Genomic DNA, 16,148 nt, shown 5'->3' on the forward strand with positions numbered 1-16,148 from the left:
ATATAAATATAGCTGCTTATTTTATCCTGTCCTATACTTTGTCTTTTCTGCCCGTGTTCTAAATTTCGTCACGCAGCCCACCAGTCACCACCTACCCCATTTTGCTGCACAATCCCATCATGTTCCATGTGGTGGTTTTCTCTTTCACATCCTGCCTATCTTTCTCCCTGTGTATTCCAGGAGGTCAGGATGGTAGGGGAACAACGAGCAGGGAACCTTATGGTACCCCTGGGGCCCCAACTGCAGGCATACCCTGAAGAACTCATTCGACAGAGGCCTGGACACGATGGACATCCTGAATACCTGATCCGATGGCGTGTCCTCAAGTGTGGAGAAGAGGGCAAAGTAAATGGAGAGGAAGACAAGCCGGAGCACCTCCTCATGTGGCTGTCAGCCCCAGAGGTCTATGCCAACTGCCCCTTGCTATTGCGAGAGCGAACACTATCTAAAGGACCTCAGGATGATTCTGCCGGAGAGTTAGGAAGCTTCCCACAAGATCCAGGAGACCTGGATGAGTTGGCAGTGGCAGAGATGGAGGCTGATGTGCGGGCACTGGTACGCAGGGCCACCCGGCAGCTGGCAGAAGGTGGGAGCTCAAGCCTGGTGGCTGCTGTGCTCCACACTGTCCACGTGCTGAGTGCCTATGCCAGCATTGGACCACTCGCTGGAGTCTTCAGGGAGACCGGAGCCCTCGATCTGCTTATGCGTATGCTGTGCAGTCCTGAGCCTCAGATCCGCCGGAGTGCGGGCAAGATGCTGCAGGCTCTGGCAGCCCATGACGCTGGTGAGGGAAAGTGCCGGGGGCGGGGGTAGCAGGGAGAGAAGGGGGCACTAAGAGTAAGGAAAGAGCTGCGGACAGTTCCCAGCCATTACTAATAAGTAGCAGCTCAAGGTAAGGAAATATAATGAATGGTACACACAGGACAAAAAGACGCGGGGTTTATCTGCCACTTTCTTTGTGGTAGAGAGTAAAGTGGGCAGACTGGCATTTGTTGAATATTTGAGATGTATTAGTTGATTATAAAATTAGTATGGGGAGGGGTTACAGCCAACTTAAAATATTAAAATATCTGTACACAGTTTGGTATAGGGGCACATGTCTTTAATCTTAGCACTTGGAAGAGGCAGTTGGGTCTCTGTGAGTTTAAGACCAGCCTAGTCTGGTGAGAGATCCAGGACAATCAGGGCTACATAGTATGACCCTGTCTTGAAAAAAACAAAACAGAGAAAAAAAATGTGTGTGTGTATGTATCAGTACACAGAATTTAGTAATTTTTAATTACTAAAAATTTGAAAAAATATTTATTTAAATAAATATTAAAAAATATTTTTATTGTCTATATAGTGTTCTGACTGCATGTTTGCCTACAGGCTAGAAGAGGACACCAGATCTCATTACAGATGGTTGTGAGCCACCATGTGGGTGCTGGGAATCGAACCCAGGACCTCTGGAAGAGTAGCCAGCGCTCTTAACCTCTGAGCCATCTCTCCAGCCCTGAATTTAGTAATTTTAAGTTTAATAATGTGGTGTTATGTTTCAGTTCTCTGTGTGTATTTGTGCTAGGTTACATATAAAGTGTATTTCTTGCCTTGGGTCTCAGTCACAGAGAAGTTTAAAAGCCTCTGGGGAAGGAAAAGCCTAGGATAGGCAGGGAAAAGCAATGGGGATTGAGAAGATTTGGACTGCGTGTGGCTTGCAGGGAGTCGGGCTCACGTCCTTCTGTCACTGAGCCAGCAAGATGGCATCGAGCAGCTCATGGATTTTGACAGCCGCTACACCTTACTAGCGTTGTTTGCAGAGAGCACCTCCACTGAAGAGCGCTGCATGGCCTTTGAGGGCATCCACCTTCCTCAGGTACTCTGCCAGTTGTGCAGGAATGCTGGGTACATGGTGCTGTTTCTCAAGCTGTGTCCAGGACTGTGGGCTAGCACCTGAGCACCCTGAAGGGCTAGACAGAGTAAAGAGTCAGCCTCCCCCGTTGAGGATTTCTAATACCAGGAGCTAAGGCTAGAATCTGGAAAAGCAAACCAACAAGAGTTAGGATCTTTAGAACCCACGTAAAGCTGGGTGGTTTATGGCAGCCTGCCTCCAGTCCAGCCAGCAAGTGAAAGAGCTAGCCAGATGAGCTAAAATGGGGAGCTCTGGGTTCAGGGAGAGGTTTTGTATGTAAGGTGAACCGTGATCAGGAGAGATACCTGATGTCTACCTTGGGCTACTTCAGTTGTGTGCACACATGCACATGTACCCCCACACGCGAGTGTCACAATGCAGACAACACACAAGTATACACAAAAGCAAATACAAGAATCTGTGTTTTAAGATAATTACTTTGTCAGCTAGAGAGATGGTTCTGTGATTAAGAGCACTGACTGCTCTTCCAGAGGACCCAGGTTCAATTCCCAGCACCCATGTATTAGCTAACAACCATCTGTAATTCTAGTTCCAAGAGATCTGATTACCCTCTTCTTGCTTCCACAGGCACTAGATACAAACATCCTACACAGACATACATACAGGCAAAATACCCATGCATATAAATAATTTTTTAAAAAGGTAATTCTTTTGTGTTTCTTAGACAAATCAACCTGAGAAGTGCAGGCTGAGGAGTGAGGCTTCCTCATTTGTCTGTAGAGGAAGATACTGAGGGGCAAGGAGATGACCGGCAGGAGAGGACTTAAACCAAGGCTTGTGTCTTGCAGATCCCTGGGAAGCTGCTCTTCTCCCTGGTGAAGCGCTACCTGTGTGTCACTTCCCTGCTGGATCAGCTGAATAATAGTCCAGAGCCGGGAGCTGGAGACCAGAGCTCTCTGTGTCTCTCAAAAGAAAAGAGCCTGGGCCAGCGGGAGCTAGAGTTCAGTATGGCAGTGGGCAGCCTCATTTCAGAGCTGGTGCGGAGCATGGGCTGGGCCCGGAACCTTAGTGAGCAGGGCACTGTGCCACCCCGGCCGCCCCGGTCCATCTTTCAGCCCTGCATTTCAGGCCTTCCACTGTTACTGCCCACCATTGTCACTACTCCCAGGAAGCAAGGGCGGGCCTTCCGCCATCGCTCTGAATTTTCTAGCCGTAGTGGTTATGGTGAATATGTTCAGCAGACAGTGCAGCCTGGCATGCGAGTTCGGATCCTCGATGACTACGAGGAAATCAGTGCTGGTGATGAGGGCGAGTTCCAGCAGAGCAACAATGGTGTGCCCCCTGTGCAGGTGGGGGTCAAACAGTGGCGGGCATAGCCTGAAAATACAGCCCAGTAGATAGACTGCTTGCCTAGCATAGCTGAGGCCCTGGGTTTAATCCCCAGCACCATATAAAGCTGGGAATGGGTCTATGTTTGTAATCTCAGCACTGGAGAGGTGGAGGCAGGGGGATTGGAAGTTTAAAGTCATCCTTGGCTACATAGCAAGTTGGAGGGCTAGTCTTGGCTACATGAGACCCTGTTTCAACAACAAAAAGATATAAAGGAGGGCCACTCAAGAGGCAGAGGCAGGTAGATCTCTAGTTTTGAGGCCAGCCTGTTCAACATAGCAAGTCCCAGGATAGCCAGGATGTATAGAGAGACCCATAAATGATGATGATGATGGTGGTGATGGTGATGATGAAGAGAAACCCCCTAGATGTGGAGTAGTTATTAAAACAAAAGAATCTGTACACAAGAGGGCCGAGGAGGTTTGGCTACTATGAGGTACTGGCCTTGCAAGTGGCGTTACAAATGCTAGCAGTTTGGGTGATGAACCCGGGGTGAGGGTCTTTCAGTGGCATAGGTGGGCTGTGAGGTCACAGGGTCAGGAAGCAGAATATAACATGCTGAGATGCCCCTATTGCTGTCAGCAGGGAGGATGCCAAGGATTGCGGGAGTAGAGGCCATGAAGGATAAAAGATAGGGCCCACTCGCCCCCCATGTTGTCAGGAAGCTGTTAGTCATGTGATTCCTGTAGGCCTAGCCAGTTGTGGTCTGGTCAGAGGGCTGAGTCCTCTCAACTCTTCCCTTCTACCAGGTCTTCTGGCAGTCAACTGGCCGCGCCTACTGGGTACACTGGCACATGCTGGAGATCCTGGGGCCTAAGGAGGCCACTGGGGATTCTGCTGCAGCAGTTGTGGAGAAGAGAGAAGGGGCCACTGTATCAGGCACAGGTGAGCCTTGGAGAGGTCATGGGTAGTGTGTTGCAGAACCAAGGGGCACTGGCTAGCACTAAGCCATTTCTGAGTGGGGCCTGCCCCAGAGGTTCAGAAACTAACTTCCTACATCCTTAGCATTTCCCTCCTGGGACCGGAAACCTCCAGATGGCCTGTACTCACTGCCATATCTCCAGCCGGAGCCCTGCAAGAGTGAGGAGTCAGGATGCCTGACCCAGGCAGAGTGGTGGGAACTGCTTTTCTTCATCAAGAAGTTAGACTTGTGTGAGCAGCAGCCCATTTTCCAGAATTTGCGTGAGAAACTGGATAAGGTACCAGAAGCCTGAGGTGTCTGGATTGAGGGATGTTGTGCGTTAGAGCTGGGCACTCTGGGGGAAATTCTTTTTTTTTTTTTTTTTTTTTTTTTGGTTTTTCGAGACAGGGTTTCTCTGTGGTTTTGGAGCCTTTCCTGGAACTAGCTCTTGTAGACCAGGCTGGTCTCGAACTCACAGAGATCCGCCTGCCTCTGCCTCCCAAGTGCTGAGATTAAAGGCGTGCGCCACCACCGCCCAGCTATCCGGGGGAAAATTCTAACCGTGGAATGTCACCTGGGTGGGGGGTGGGGGGTGGGGGGCAGAGAGCTAATAGTTGAAGCCTATGGAGGTTCCACTAATGGAGGAGGCATACTTTGAGGGTCTAGCATGTAGGAGATAGGGGCGAATGGCAGGGAGATACTTCCCATGATGTTCCTAGAAACTCTGTGTTGTCCCTGAAACTAATACCCTTTGGATTGACAGGCCCTGGGTGAAAAAGCCCTAGGTGAGCTCTCTGTACCCATAGAGGTGGCTGAGGGGGTGCTGCAGGTTCTCAGTAAGCGCTTTGAGGGCAACAACCTCTGTGACCTGCTCAACTCCCAAATCTACACCAAGTATGGACTAATGCCTGAGGAACTGAACAGCTTGTCTTCTTCCTGGAGTCACTCCTGTACCCCAGAGCCAGAGGAGGAGTCAAAGTCGGCAGCCAGCTTCTCAGAGGAAGAAGCTGAGTCCTGCAAGGCCAACACTGAGCCCTCAAAGGCAGAGGCAGAGCCTGCCGGTGCAAAGACCGAGTCCTCCAAAGCCCAGAGTGACTCACAACTATTCAGTCAGCTTCTGGTGACAGAGGGGATGACCCTGTCCCCTGAAACACAAGAGGCAGCTGCTGGTGAGTTGAGTTCTGGGAGGGGAAGGCAAGGGCATTAGAACAAGACATGCATTGGCCCAGATGAAGTGGGTAGAGTGGAGGGAGAACCATGGAGGAAGGGCCCTTTCTTGGCAGAAAAGCCTTGAAAGCACACACGTGTCTGCACATGAACGTGATTATAATTGACAGCCCCCCTCTCTTCAGTATCTTCGGTTTCACAGGCATCTCCTCTTTGGGTGTGATCTTTACGTGCTCTGGCTCAGCCAGGAGTGCTGAGCTGCAGTGGTGAACACTGCTGCTAACAGAGCCGGGCTTCACTCTAAAAACATCCAGCTTGGAGGAATCACCGTTGTTTTAGCTACTGCCTTTCCCTCACTAATTACAGAAATGGCCAGAGCCTTGCGGGGTCCTGGTCCACGCAGCGCACTGGATCAGCATGTGGCAGCGGTCCTGGCCACTGTGCAGATCTCCAGCCTGGACATAGACCTGCAGCTCTCGGGGCTCTGTGCCCTCTCCCAGGCTGTGGAGGAGGTCACTGAGTGGGACCACCCACTGGTCCGTCCTGACAGAACATTGAGGTTAGCATGTTGCTGAGGGAAGAGGTTGGATTGAAGCTGTAGCTGTTCAGGGTGATGGTAGGAGGGAAGGAGGGAGTAATGAAGTCAAGAGGTGGAAAGGCGGGGGATGAAGGAAATGTGGGGCCTGAGGAGCCGTGGAGCAGAAGACTGGGTAATAGCATGCTCTTTGAGTGTTCCCATTAATTTACACGCGTGCTCTCATTAAATCAGTCTGCCACCACAGAAACAATGATGCCATTAGTCCTGTGGTAATATTAGTATTATAGTTTACGTGAAAAAAAACTGAGAATTCATCTCATGAAAATAAAATTATTATATATAACTTTAATATATATTAATAATGAAATTTTAATATATAATTAAATATAATTATATATTATTATAGTTTATATGAAAAAAGCTCAGAATTCTGCAGATAGCAGAGCTAGGATCCAAACCCAGGGCTTCTGGCCCTATTTAAAAATTCTTTTCAAGCCAAGTGTGGTGGCACAGGCCTAATCCTAGGATTTGGGAAGCTGAGGCAGGGGGATCATGAGCTTGAGGCCAGCCTGGGTTGCATAATAAGATCTTGTCTAAAAAATTTTTTTCTCTTTTCTTTTTCTTCTGTTCCTACTTTCTTTTTATTTTTCAAGTTTCTCCTGATTTCATTATTACACAAGTACACTCTCATTTTTAAAAAGGTTCCTGTGAAGGAATATTGAAGGAAAGCCCTGCTGGGATGTGGTGACACAAACCTATAATCACAGAATTTAGAAGTCAAACAAATTTGAGTTAGCCCGGAAAGAAAGAGAAAGACTTAAGAGTGGGTTAGTAAGAGGAGAGAGGGGGAGAGAGAGGAATGGAAGGAGGTAGCTCTGTAGTCTGAAGGGGCACCGGCCTGGGCCACAGCTTGTAACAGAACAATGTCCCCTTCTTTCTCTGTCCCTTTCTTTCTCCGTTGTCAGATGTACCCTCAGGCCACCTATATCACTGCACTGTATGACTAGAGAGATGTTTTTCCGAGGACCTGGGTTCGCTTCCCAGCACCCACTTGCGCAGCTCATAAGCGTCTGTGACCGCTGCTCCAGGGGCTCCACACACCTGCCCCGAGTGTGCGTGTCCACAGAGTCACAGACGTACAATCAGACATTTAAAATAAATAGTAAAACATAGGTAATTTTTGTTTGTAAAGATTTTTATAATATTTTAAAGGTATAAATTAGATTTTTTAAAAACATGGTGCATAAAAACATTAAAATTGTGTGTACTAGCCTGGCAGTGGTGGCGCATGCCCTTAATCCCAACACTTAGGAAGCAGAGGCAGAAGGAGTTCTGTGAATTCACATCCAGCCAGTCCACAGAGCGAGTGCAAGGACAGCCAGGGCTGTTAAAAAACCAAAAAGAAAAAAGAAGAAAGAAAAAAGAAAAAAAATTGTGTATATTATTTGGGAAATTGCATGTGATGTATTTGTATTTGTGTTTTAGCGTCTGTGGTCATGCTCTTGTGTGGCATTTCTTTAGAGGACTTTTTGTCAGTCATTATTTTCACTGTTGCATAGAGCTATGATGTGGCTGCAGCCGACTTCAAGTCCACTGCTCTGCTGTCCGCATTTCCCGTACCGTGGCCAGCACAGTTTTGCTTTCTAATGGATCAGACTGGCGTGTGTGTGTGTGCGTGCGTATGTGCATGCGTGCATGTGTGTGTGTGTGTACGCGCACGCGTGCTGTGGCATGTATGTGGAGATCAGAGGACAACCTGAGCAAGCTGGTTCCCTCCTTCCACCGTGTGGCTGCTGCTCTAACCCAGGCCATCAGACTTGGCAGCAGGTGTTGTTACCCCCTGGGCCATCTGGGAGGCCCAAGTCAACAAGATTTTGACTCATCAGTGGCTGTCTCTGTTAACTTCTGATGACATTAGACGTATTTGTGTGAATTTGTTTCTGCCTCCATAAATATCCTGTTTATGGAATATTGTATCTTTCCCTCACTTTTTATTGAGCTGTTCCTTTTTTCTTAAAGATTTAAAGGCATTATTTTTTCTTTTTTTTTTTTTTGGTTTTTCGAGACAGGGTTTCTCTGTGGTTTTGGAGCCTGTCCTGGAACTAGCTCTTGTAGACCAGGCTGGTCTCGAACTCACAGAGATCCGCCTGCCTCTGCCTCCCGAGTGCTGGGATTAAAGGCATTCTTAAATTATTTGTTATCTGTGTTAAATATTTTTTTAAATACTTATTTATTATGTATACAATATTCTGTGTGTATGCCTGCAGGCCAGAAGAGGGCACCAGACCCCATTACAGATGGTTGTGAGCCACCATGTGGTTGCTGGGAATTGAACTCAGGACCTTTGGAAGAGCAGGCAATGCTCTTAACCACTGAGCCATCTCTCCAGCCCCTCTGTGTTAAATATTTTGTTTGTTTTTAAACCATGTTAGCTTTATTTTTGCGACCACAGGAGAACCACTATCAGTGTAAGAAGGCAGAAACCAGACATGGTGGCGATGTTTGTAGTCTCAGCCTCGCGGCAAAGGCAGGCAAATCCTGCAAGTTCATGGCTCGTGAGTTTCAGGCTAGCCAAGAGTACATGGAAAGACACTGTCTGAAAAAAGGAGGAGGAAGGAAGGAAGGATGAATAGACAGAATTAGAGAAAAATTATCCAAAAAGGCTTTTCTGTAGGGATACCCAGCTAACACTTTGGTGAACATTCCAACTTCTGTTTTACCTTGTTCATAGGTATCATCCATGTTAGATTAAGTAATCATAACCAGTCCTAGTTTGCAGCTGGGTGTGGTGAGCATGTCTCTAATCCTCACCCTGGGAAGCAGAGGCAGGAGGACAGAGAGTTTGAGGCTGGCCCTGTATCAAAAACAGTGACGTCCAACTACAGAAACAGCTGTGCACTTAGTCACCAGTTCATGATCTGCTTACTGTAAGGTGCTGATGAGGTAGGTCAGGACTTGTGCTCCTTCTAAGAGGGTCTCTGCTTGGGTTGTAGTTCCTGGCCCTCTCACCTGTGTTGGCCACTGTGTGGCAAGGGTTAGCCTTCCCCACGGTGTGACAAGGGTTAACCTTCATCACTGTGGCAAGGGTTAGCCTTCCCCACGGTGTGACAAGAGTTAGCCTTCACCACTTTGTGACAAGGGTTAGCCTTCCCCACGGTGTGACAAGAGTTAGCCTTCACCACTTTGTGACAAGGGTTAGCCTTCCCCACAGTGTGACAAGGGTTAACCTTCATCACGGTGTGACAGGGGTTAGCCTTTACCACGGTGTGACAAGGGTTAGCCTTCCCCACGGTGTGACAAGGGTTAACCTTCATCACTGTGTGACACTGTGTGACAAGGGTTAGCCTTCATCACGGTGTGACAGGGGTTAGCCTTTACCACGGTGTGACAAGGGTTAGCCTTCCCCACGGTGTGACAAGGGTTAGCCTTCCCCACGGTGTGACAAGGGTTAGCCTTCCCCACGGTGTGACAAGGGTTAACCTTCATCACTGTGTGACAAGGGTTAGCCTTCCCCACGGTGTGACAAGAGTTAACCTTCGGGGGCTGGAGAGATGGCTCAGTGGTTAAGAGCATTGCCTGCTCTTCCAAAGGTCCTGAGTTCAATTCCCAGCAACCACATGGTGGCTCACAACCATCTGTAATAAAGTCTGATGCCCTCTTCTGGCCTGCAGGCATACACACAGATAGACTATTGTATACATAACAAACAAACAAACAAACAAATAAATAAATAAATATTTTTTTAAAAAAGAGTTAACCTTCATCACAGTGTGACAGGGGTTAGCCTTCCCCACGGTGTGACAGGGGTTAGCCTTCCCCACGGTGTGACAAGGGCTAGCCTTCCCCACGGTGTGACTAGGGCTAGCCTTCCCCACGGTGTGACAAGGGCTAGCCTTCATGACAGTGTGACTAGGGCTAACCTTCCCCACGGTGTGACAAGGGTTAGCCTTCATGACAGTGTGACTAGGGCTAGCCTTCCCCACGGTGTGACAAGGGTTAGCCTTCATGACAGTGTGACTAGGGCTAGCCTTCCCCACGGTGTGACTAGGGCTAGCCTTCATGACAGTGTGACAAGGGCTAGCCTTCATGACAGTGTGACTAGGGTTAGCCTTCCCCACGGTGTGACTAGGGCTAGCCTTCCCCACAGTGTGACTAGGGCTAGCCTTCCCCACGGTGTGACTAGGGCTAGCCTTCACTCTCAGGACTCGCAGCTCTCTGGCTCACAACCAACATTTTGGTTTTATTTTTTGTTTTTTCTATGAAAAGGAGAGTTGTATTTTGAGACAGAGTCTCATACTGCAGTGCCTGGACTGACATTGAACTTGTGATCCCCTTCCTTCACATCTCAGTGTTGAGATCATAGCTAGCTGGGACTGCAGACATAAACCTCCATGTCTTGCTCTATCAGTGTTTTTCTTGGACATCAGCAGCTCGTACGTTTCCCTCTTAATCTTATTTGTAGTGTCTTTTGGTGTGCTAAAGTTTTTAGTTTGCTATAGTTTTCAGCTTTTTATAGCCTCAAAATTTTTCTGTCCTATTAAGAGAGTCTATTCTTTTTTTTTTTTAAATATTTATTTATTATGTATACAATATTCTGTCTACATGTATGCCTGTAGGCCAGAAGAGGGCACCAGACCTCTTTACAGATGGTTGTGAGACACCATGTGGTTGCTGGGAATTGAACTCAGGACCTTTGGAAGAGCAGGCAATGCTCTTAACCACTGAGCCATCTCTCCAGCCCAAGAGAGTCTATTCTTGCCAGGCGTTGGTGGCACACACCTTTAATCCCAGCACTCGGGAGGCAGAGGCAGGTGGATATCCGTGAGTTCGAGGCCCAGCCTGGTCTATAAAACTAATTCCAGGACAGCTAGGACTGTTACACAGAGAAACCCTGTTTCAAAAATTAAAAAGAAAGAAGGAAAGAAAGAAAGAAAAGAAAGAAAGAAAGAAAGAAAGAAAGAAAGAAAGAAAGAAAGAAAGAAAGAGAAAGAAAGACCATTCTTCAGTTTAGCTCAAAGCATTCACATCATGAGGCTCACAACCTTCTGTAAACTCCACTCCAGGGGATCCAATGCCCTCTTCTGGCCTCTGCACATGTGTGCATACACATAGCACACACACACATAATTAAAAATAAAAATGTAAAAGAAAGGTCCATCCTGTTCCCGGATGCTTTTTTGACACATAGTGGTCAAATGTTGGTCTCTCACTCAACCTCTCTTCATCCTAGTTTCTGACGAGTCGCTCACTGAAGCCAGACCTCACTCATTTGGCTTGACTGGTTGCCCACCCGCAAGCCCATGCGTCCCCTGTCTGCCTCCTCAGTGCCCAGATCTTTTTATGTCGATTCAAGAGCTCTAGATTCAAGTCTTCATGTTTGTCAAGCAAGTGTTTTACCAACTGAGTCATCCAGCCTCTGAAAAATTTTTTTATTATTTTTCTAATACCTATTATTTCTGTTTTTGTTTTTTATATTCATTTCAAACTCAAGGGCTGGAGAGATGGCTCGGTGGTTAAGAGCACTGACTGCTCTTCCAGAGGACCCGGGTTCAATTCCCAGCACCCACATGGCAGCTCACAACTGTCTGAAGATCTAGTTCCAGAGGTTCTGACACCTTCACACCAATGTACATAAAATAAAGTTAAATAAACCATAAAAATATTAAAAAAAATTCAACTGCAAATTTATTTTTGCAAGTGGCATGAAGCAAGCCTAACCTCTTTTTCAAGTGGATAGCAGGGTGCTGTCTTTCTAGGTGCTAGGAACTGAACCCCAGGCATGACACACACCAAGTTCCCGCTCTGTCCCTGAGCTGCAACCCCAGCGACATCAGGGTGGGTTTCTTGTTTGTTTGCAGGATTTTGATTTTTATTCTTTTGCATTTTGGCTTTTTAACTTTTGAAGATAAAGTGTGTTTATCACACTGTGCTTAAGGCTGCCCTTGGATTCTTGGCAGTTCTTTCTCCGTCTCCCAGATGCTGGGATTGCAGTGTGAGCCACCATGCCCAGCTCCACCATCCACTTTTCAGTAGTCTGTTCTTGCTCACTGGCTGAGATCTGTCTGCCATTACTTCTTTAGTCTCCTCGTCTCTTTGGCCCCCATCTTCACTCCAGAGTTTCAGTCAAATACTTTTGGTTATATTTGACTAACTAGGAACAAAGCTACTGTGATTTTTTTTTCCAAACAAACCTTGACCATTCCTACGTACTGTTTCCCCTCTTCCTAAGTCTACCTGCCATTTTTTCTTTTTTTATTTTAAACTTTTAAGCCATTTGAATTGAGAAACTGGGGAGCAGTTAGACTGCAGAGGGGAGGGCTCAGGAGTGAGACTAAAGTCAGGAGACAGGTTGGGGTAGAAGAGCAGACTGAATCTTGATGGATGGAGTTGGCAGGGGGTCAGAGAACATCATGTCAGGAAAGTAAGGCAAGGTTGCTTGGAATAGGGAATCTCAGTGTCTCCTCTCTTTCCAGAGAGAAGCTAGTGAAGACACTGGTGGAGCTACTGACCAACCAGGTGGGAGAGAAGATGGTGGTGGTGCTGGCCCTACGCCTCCTTTACCTGCTCATGACCAAGCACGAATGGCGTCCACTCTTTGCCAGAGAGGGTGGCATCTACGCTGTGCTGGTTTGCATGCAAGAATATAAGACATCAGTTTTGGTACAGCAGGCAGGACTGGCGGTGAGTACACTGGCAGAACTGGGGAGAGCGATGGGTAGGACAGGTGGGGAGGATGGCCAGCGACCTTGGAAATCTACTGTACTGACTTAGACTAAGTGGGAAAACACAGATACCTCTAAGAATGGGCTCTGGGTGGTTTTGGAGCTTGAGTGCATGACTGGAGAAAGGTACAATGGAGTTTTTAAGAATAATACTCAAGCTGGCCAGTGGTAGTGCACACATTTAATCCTAGCAGTCGGGAAGCAGAGGCAGGTAGATCTCTGTGAGTTGGAGGCCAGCCTGGTTTACAGAGTGAGTTCCAGGGCAGCCAGGGCTACGCAGAGAAACCCTGTCTTGGGAAACAAAATAACAACAAAAAGGAATGATATTCAATAGGTAGTGCCGGAGTCACCAGCCCTATTATGTACAGTGTTCAGTGTTCTGCCTGCATGTGTCCCTGCAGACCAGAAGAGGGCACCAGATCTCATTAAGATGGTTGTGAACTGAACTCAGGTCCTCTGGAAGAGCAGCCAGTGCTCTTAACCTCTGAGCCATCTCTCCAGCCCAAGGCTACATCTTTTATACTCTATAATTGCACATGGGCTTAGATGGGAGAAAGGAGGCGTGTGAGCTGTGTGTGGCCTGTGATCAGGGATTGACAAGTTAATAGGCACCACAGTTATATATTAATAATGGTCTACAAATTCTTCTTGCCAGAGATAAGAATGACTCCCTTTTTAGCAAGCAGGAACTTTCTTCAAGCCCCTGAGAGAATGGGGATTTTGTCTAAATGCCTGATTTTGGGAAAAGGACTTTTTCGGGGACCAGACACTCCAATATAGAATATTGCAGTTTTTTACATGGCTTGGTTTATCCAAATAGCTAAAGCCTAAACGTGAACAAACTAGAAACTAGACAAATGTTACTGTGAGCCTGAGTATACCTTAGAATTTATAAATCGTGATTATCAAGTATACCTTATTTATCAGGCATATGTTACTATCTAAATTTTCTAGCGGCTTGGTGTTAACTTGTGTGGGAACAGGCAGAGTTATCACGCTATATGTGAAAGAATAAAACATGAGTTAGTTCAGGTATTTGGGCGGGGTGGGGGATGGGGGAGTGAAAGAAGAAAAGGCCTCAAGAGTGGGGATGTGAGAGGCAGGCAGACAAGAGAGGGACCGGAAGAGACAAGAAAGGCAAGAGAAGCAAGAGTGACAGTCGGGCACTTTTAAGGGGGTTGAAAAACTGACATTGGGAAGGCACCCGGTGGCAGGTGATGACATAACTACCTCCCTTGCCGCTGAGGCAGGCTGGCCACTGCTGCCTCAGAGCTGGAAACTAACAATATGGTTCCACAGTGGCAGAAATTTTTTCCAAAGAATTATTTTTGTTTAAAGAGGCTGCCATTTTATGTGTTTTCATCCTTCAAAACCACACACAAAATTTCCCAAAAGAAAAAGCACAAGGGAACTCCCATAACACATAGCGAGGATCATTAGAAGCGAAAGTAGAAGGTGCTGGAGCCAGCAATCTGAAAGTCAGAATGTTGGAAGTTAGTCAAGCAGCAGTGACCGCCATGTGGTCCACGCTGTTCTTGTGAGTGGCTCAGTAGTAAAGGAGCCTGTTTCCAAGCCCGCGTTCAGTCCCTGAAGCCCCGTGTTTAGGGAAGCCGGCTCACATGAGAGAGGGCTGCTAACTGGGGCATGTTACAGAAACGGGCCTGAGAATATGAGAGTTTAGCTTTTAGGTGTGTTGACTCCTCCACACTTGATTCTAGGTAGGTGAAGTCTGCAAGACTAGCATCCTAGATATGATGACAGAGGGTTTTTTGGGGGGGCGTGGGGGTGGTTTTTTGTTTTTTCTTTTTAAACTGAGTGGACCCCATGTATAGAAATAACCCCTCCCTGAATTTGTGTGAAACAAAGGTAACACTGCCATTGCTCTGCCACCTGGGTCAGACAGCAGGGAAGGAAGGCATGTCCAGAGACCTTGAGAAGATTGACTGCCTAACCACTCACTACCGAAGTGCTTCCGCTACTGTGGTGTGGGCATTGTGGCTGCATATAGCCTCATCCAGAGCCCTTCTGACAGTGGCCTCTCACAGTACAGTGGGCACATGGACAAGACCACAGGTCCTCTCAGAGCTGGCTAATCCAGGAAGGCCAGGACACAGTTCAGCTACAGGGTTATTTGGGTCTTCTCCTTCAAAAAGTAGCCAGACATTATCTAGACCACTGATATGCAAAAATATTTTCTGGTTCCCCTCAAATTGCATGACCAAAAATATAGCATTTACTCCTAAATTCATATTCTTGCCCATGACAGAATTACAGCATTTTGCTTGTAGCTTGAAGTCTATAGACTCCAGCTGTGTGGGCTACACTGGGCAATCAGAAGTGGAGAGCTTTGCTTGGGGGGCCTGTGCCTCTCCTGACTTTCCCGAGTGCTGCTTCTAGACCAGTTCATTCCCTGGGCATTTGTTTCAGAGAGACAGCCTTCCCTCTAAGGCATGATGTTTGTTTTTAATTTATTCCCTCTGTAATACCAGCAAATAAGATTTCACATCACAAGTGCTTTCCCTATAATCCCACTACTGTGCTTGTGAGACGGCTGAACAGCCTTGGGCCAGACAGATGCTGGCCAGGGCCCGGGGGCATAGGTTTGTGTGGATATTGGTCTTACAGGAGTCGATGAGGTTGCCTAAGAAGGAGGAGAGAAAGGAGAAAAGGGACCGTATTTGAGGCCCAGGAGAGAATACAGAAAGGGGAATGCCGGGAGGCTGTGAGAGGAGGAACTCAGGAAAGAGGGGTGGGTGTCATCGAGATGGATGCGGCCTCAAGGACTTGCTCAGAAGTTAGCTGCGGGCTGTCAAAGGGCAGCATCCTGTGGTGAGGAACAGAAAGGGCAGCTTGGGAACCTAGGGGAGAGAGCATCAGCCTGTGGGTTTATTACCCACTCTTCAGTTGCTCTGTTTGCAGCTTCCTCTTTGCCTCCCTCCCTCCCCACATCCCCCCCTTCCCTCAGGCCCCATCTCCCCTGTTTGCCAGTACTCCAGCTGTGCTAGAGCGCGGTGTCTAGGGTGATGACAGCAGCTTCCCAGCTTCCCTTGGGGAGGGTCATGCACATGCTAAACAAGTACTCTACCACTGTGCCATATCCTTTGTGGATGGTTCTGTTCACCCCTAACTCTGCTGCCTTCTTCCTTCAGGCACTGAAGATGCTAGCCATTGCCAGTTCTTCAGAGATCCCCACTTTTGTGACCAGCCGAGATTCCATCCAGCCTTTGTTTGATACCCAGATGACCAGAGAGATCTTCGCCAGCATTGACTCAGCTACACGTCCAGGGTCTGAGAGCTTGCTCCTTAGTGTCCCTGCAGCTGTGGTCCTGATGCTGAACACTGAGGGGTCAGATACTACCCTCCAGACTCTAGATCCTTGCTGTGTCCCTAAGCCCCACTTCTCCTATGGCCCAGGCTCGTGTGCTCAGCAGAAATTGTACTTATGTTGTCCCCTTTGAGTAAACACTGGTGACCTTCTCAGAATGTCACTGGAGGAGAGACAAAGTGGTTGACGTAGGGGATTTCCAGGGAAGGCAGAAAAACTAACTTTCATTCATGAGATTGGGAGTAGTGGCCCAA

At 47.7% G+C, this 16,148-nt stretch overlaps 1 protein-coding gene across 2 annotated transcripts in view; it reads left to right on the plus strand.

Annotated features, from left to right (window-relative positions):
* Positions 1-16,148, plus strand: part of Cul9 (cullin 9) — a 43,880-nt gene that overhangs the window by 1,782 nt on the left and 25,950 nt on the right. Inside the window, exons 2-10 of one of the 2 annotated variants that reach the window (XM_057794498.1) lie at positions 181-784; positions 1,701-1,855; positions 2,701-3,201; positions 3,991-4,126; positions 4,247-4,440; positions 4,906-5,311; positions 5,676-5,868; positions 12,321-12,528; positions 15,719-15,915. In XM_057794498.1, the coding sequence (XP_057650481.1) occupies positions 190-784; positions 1,701-1,855; positions 2,701-3,201; positions 3,991-4,126; positions 4,247-4,440; positions 4,906-5,311; positions 5,676-5,868; positions 12,321-12,528; positions 15,719-15,915 (2,585 nt within the window). In that variant the 5' untranslated portion in view covers positions 181-189. The remainder of the gene's footprint in view (positions 1-180; positions 785-1,700; positions 1,856-2,700; positions 3,202-3,990; positions 4,127-4,246; positions 4,441-4,905; positions 5,312-5,675; positions 5,869-12,320; positions 12,529-15,718; positions 15,916-16,148) is intronic. The other variant, XM_057794499.1, reaches the window with a different exon arrangement.

This window comes from Chionomys nivalis, chromosome 19, assembly GCF_950005125.1.
Source record: "Chionomys nivalis chromosome 19, mChiNiv1.1, whole genome shotgun sequence".
Lineage (NCBI taxonomy): Eukaryota > Metazoa > Chordata > Mammalia > Rodentia > Cricetidae > Chionomys > Chionomys nivalis.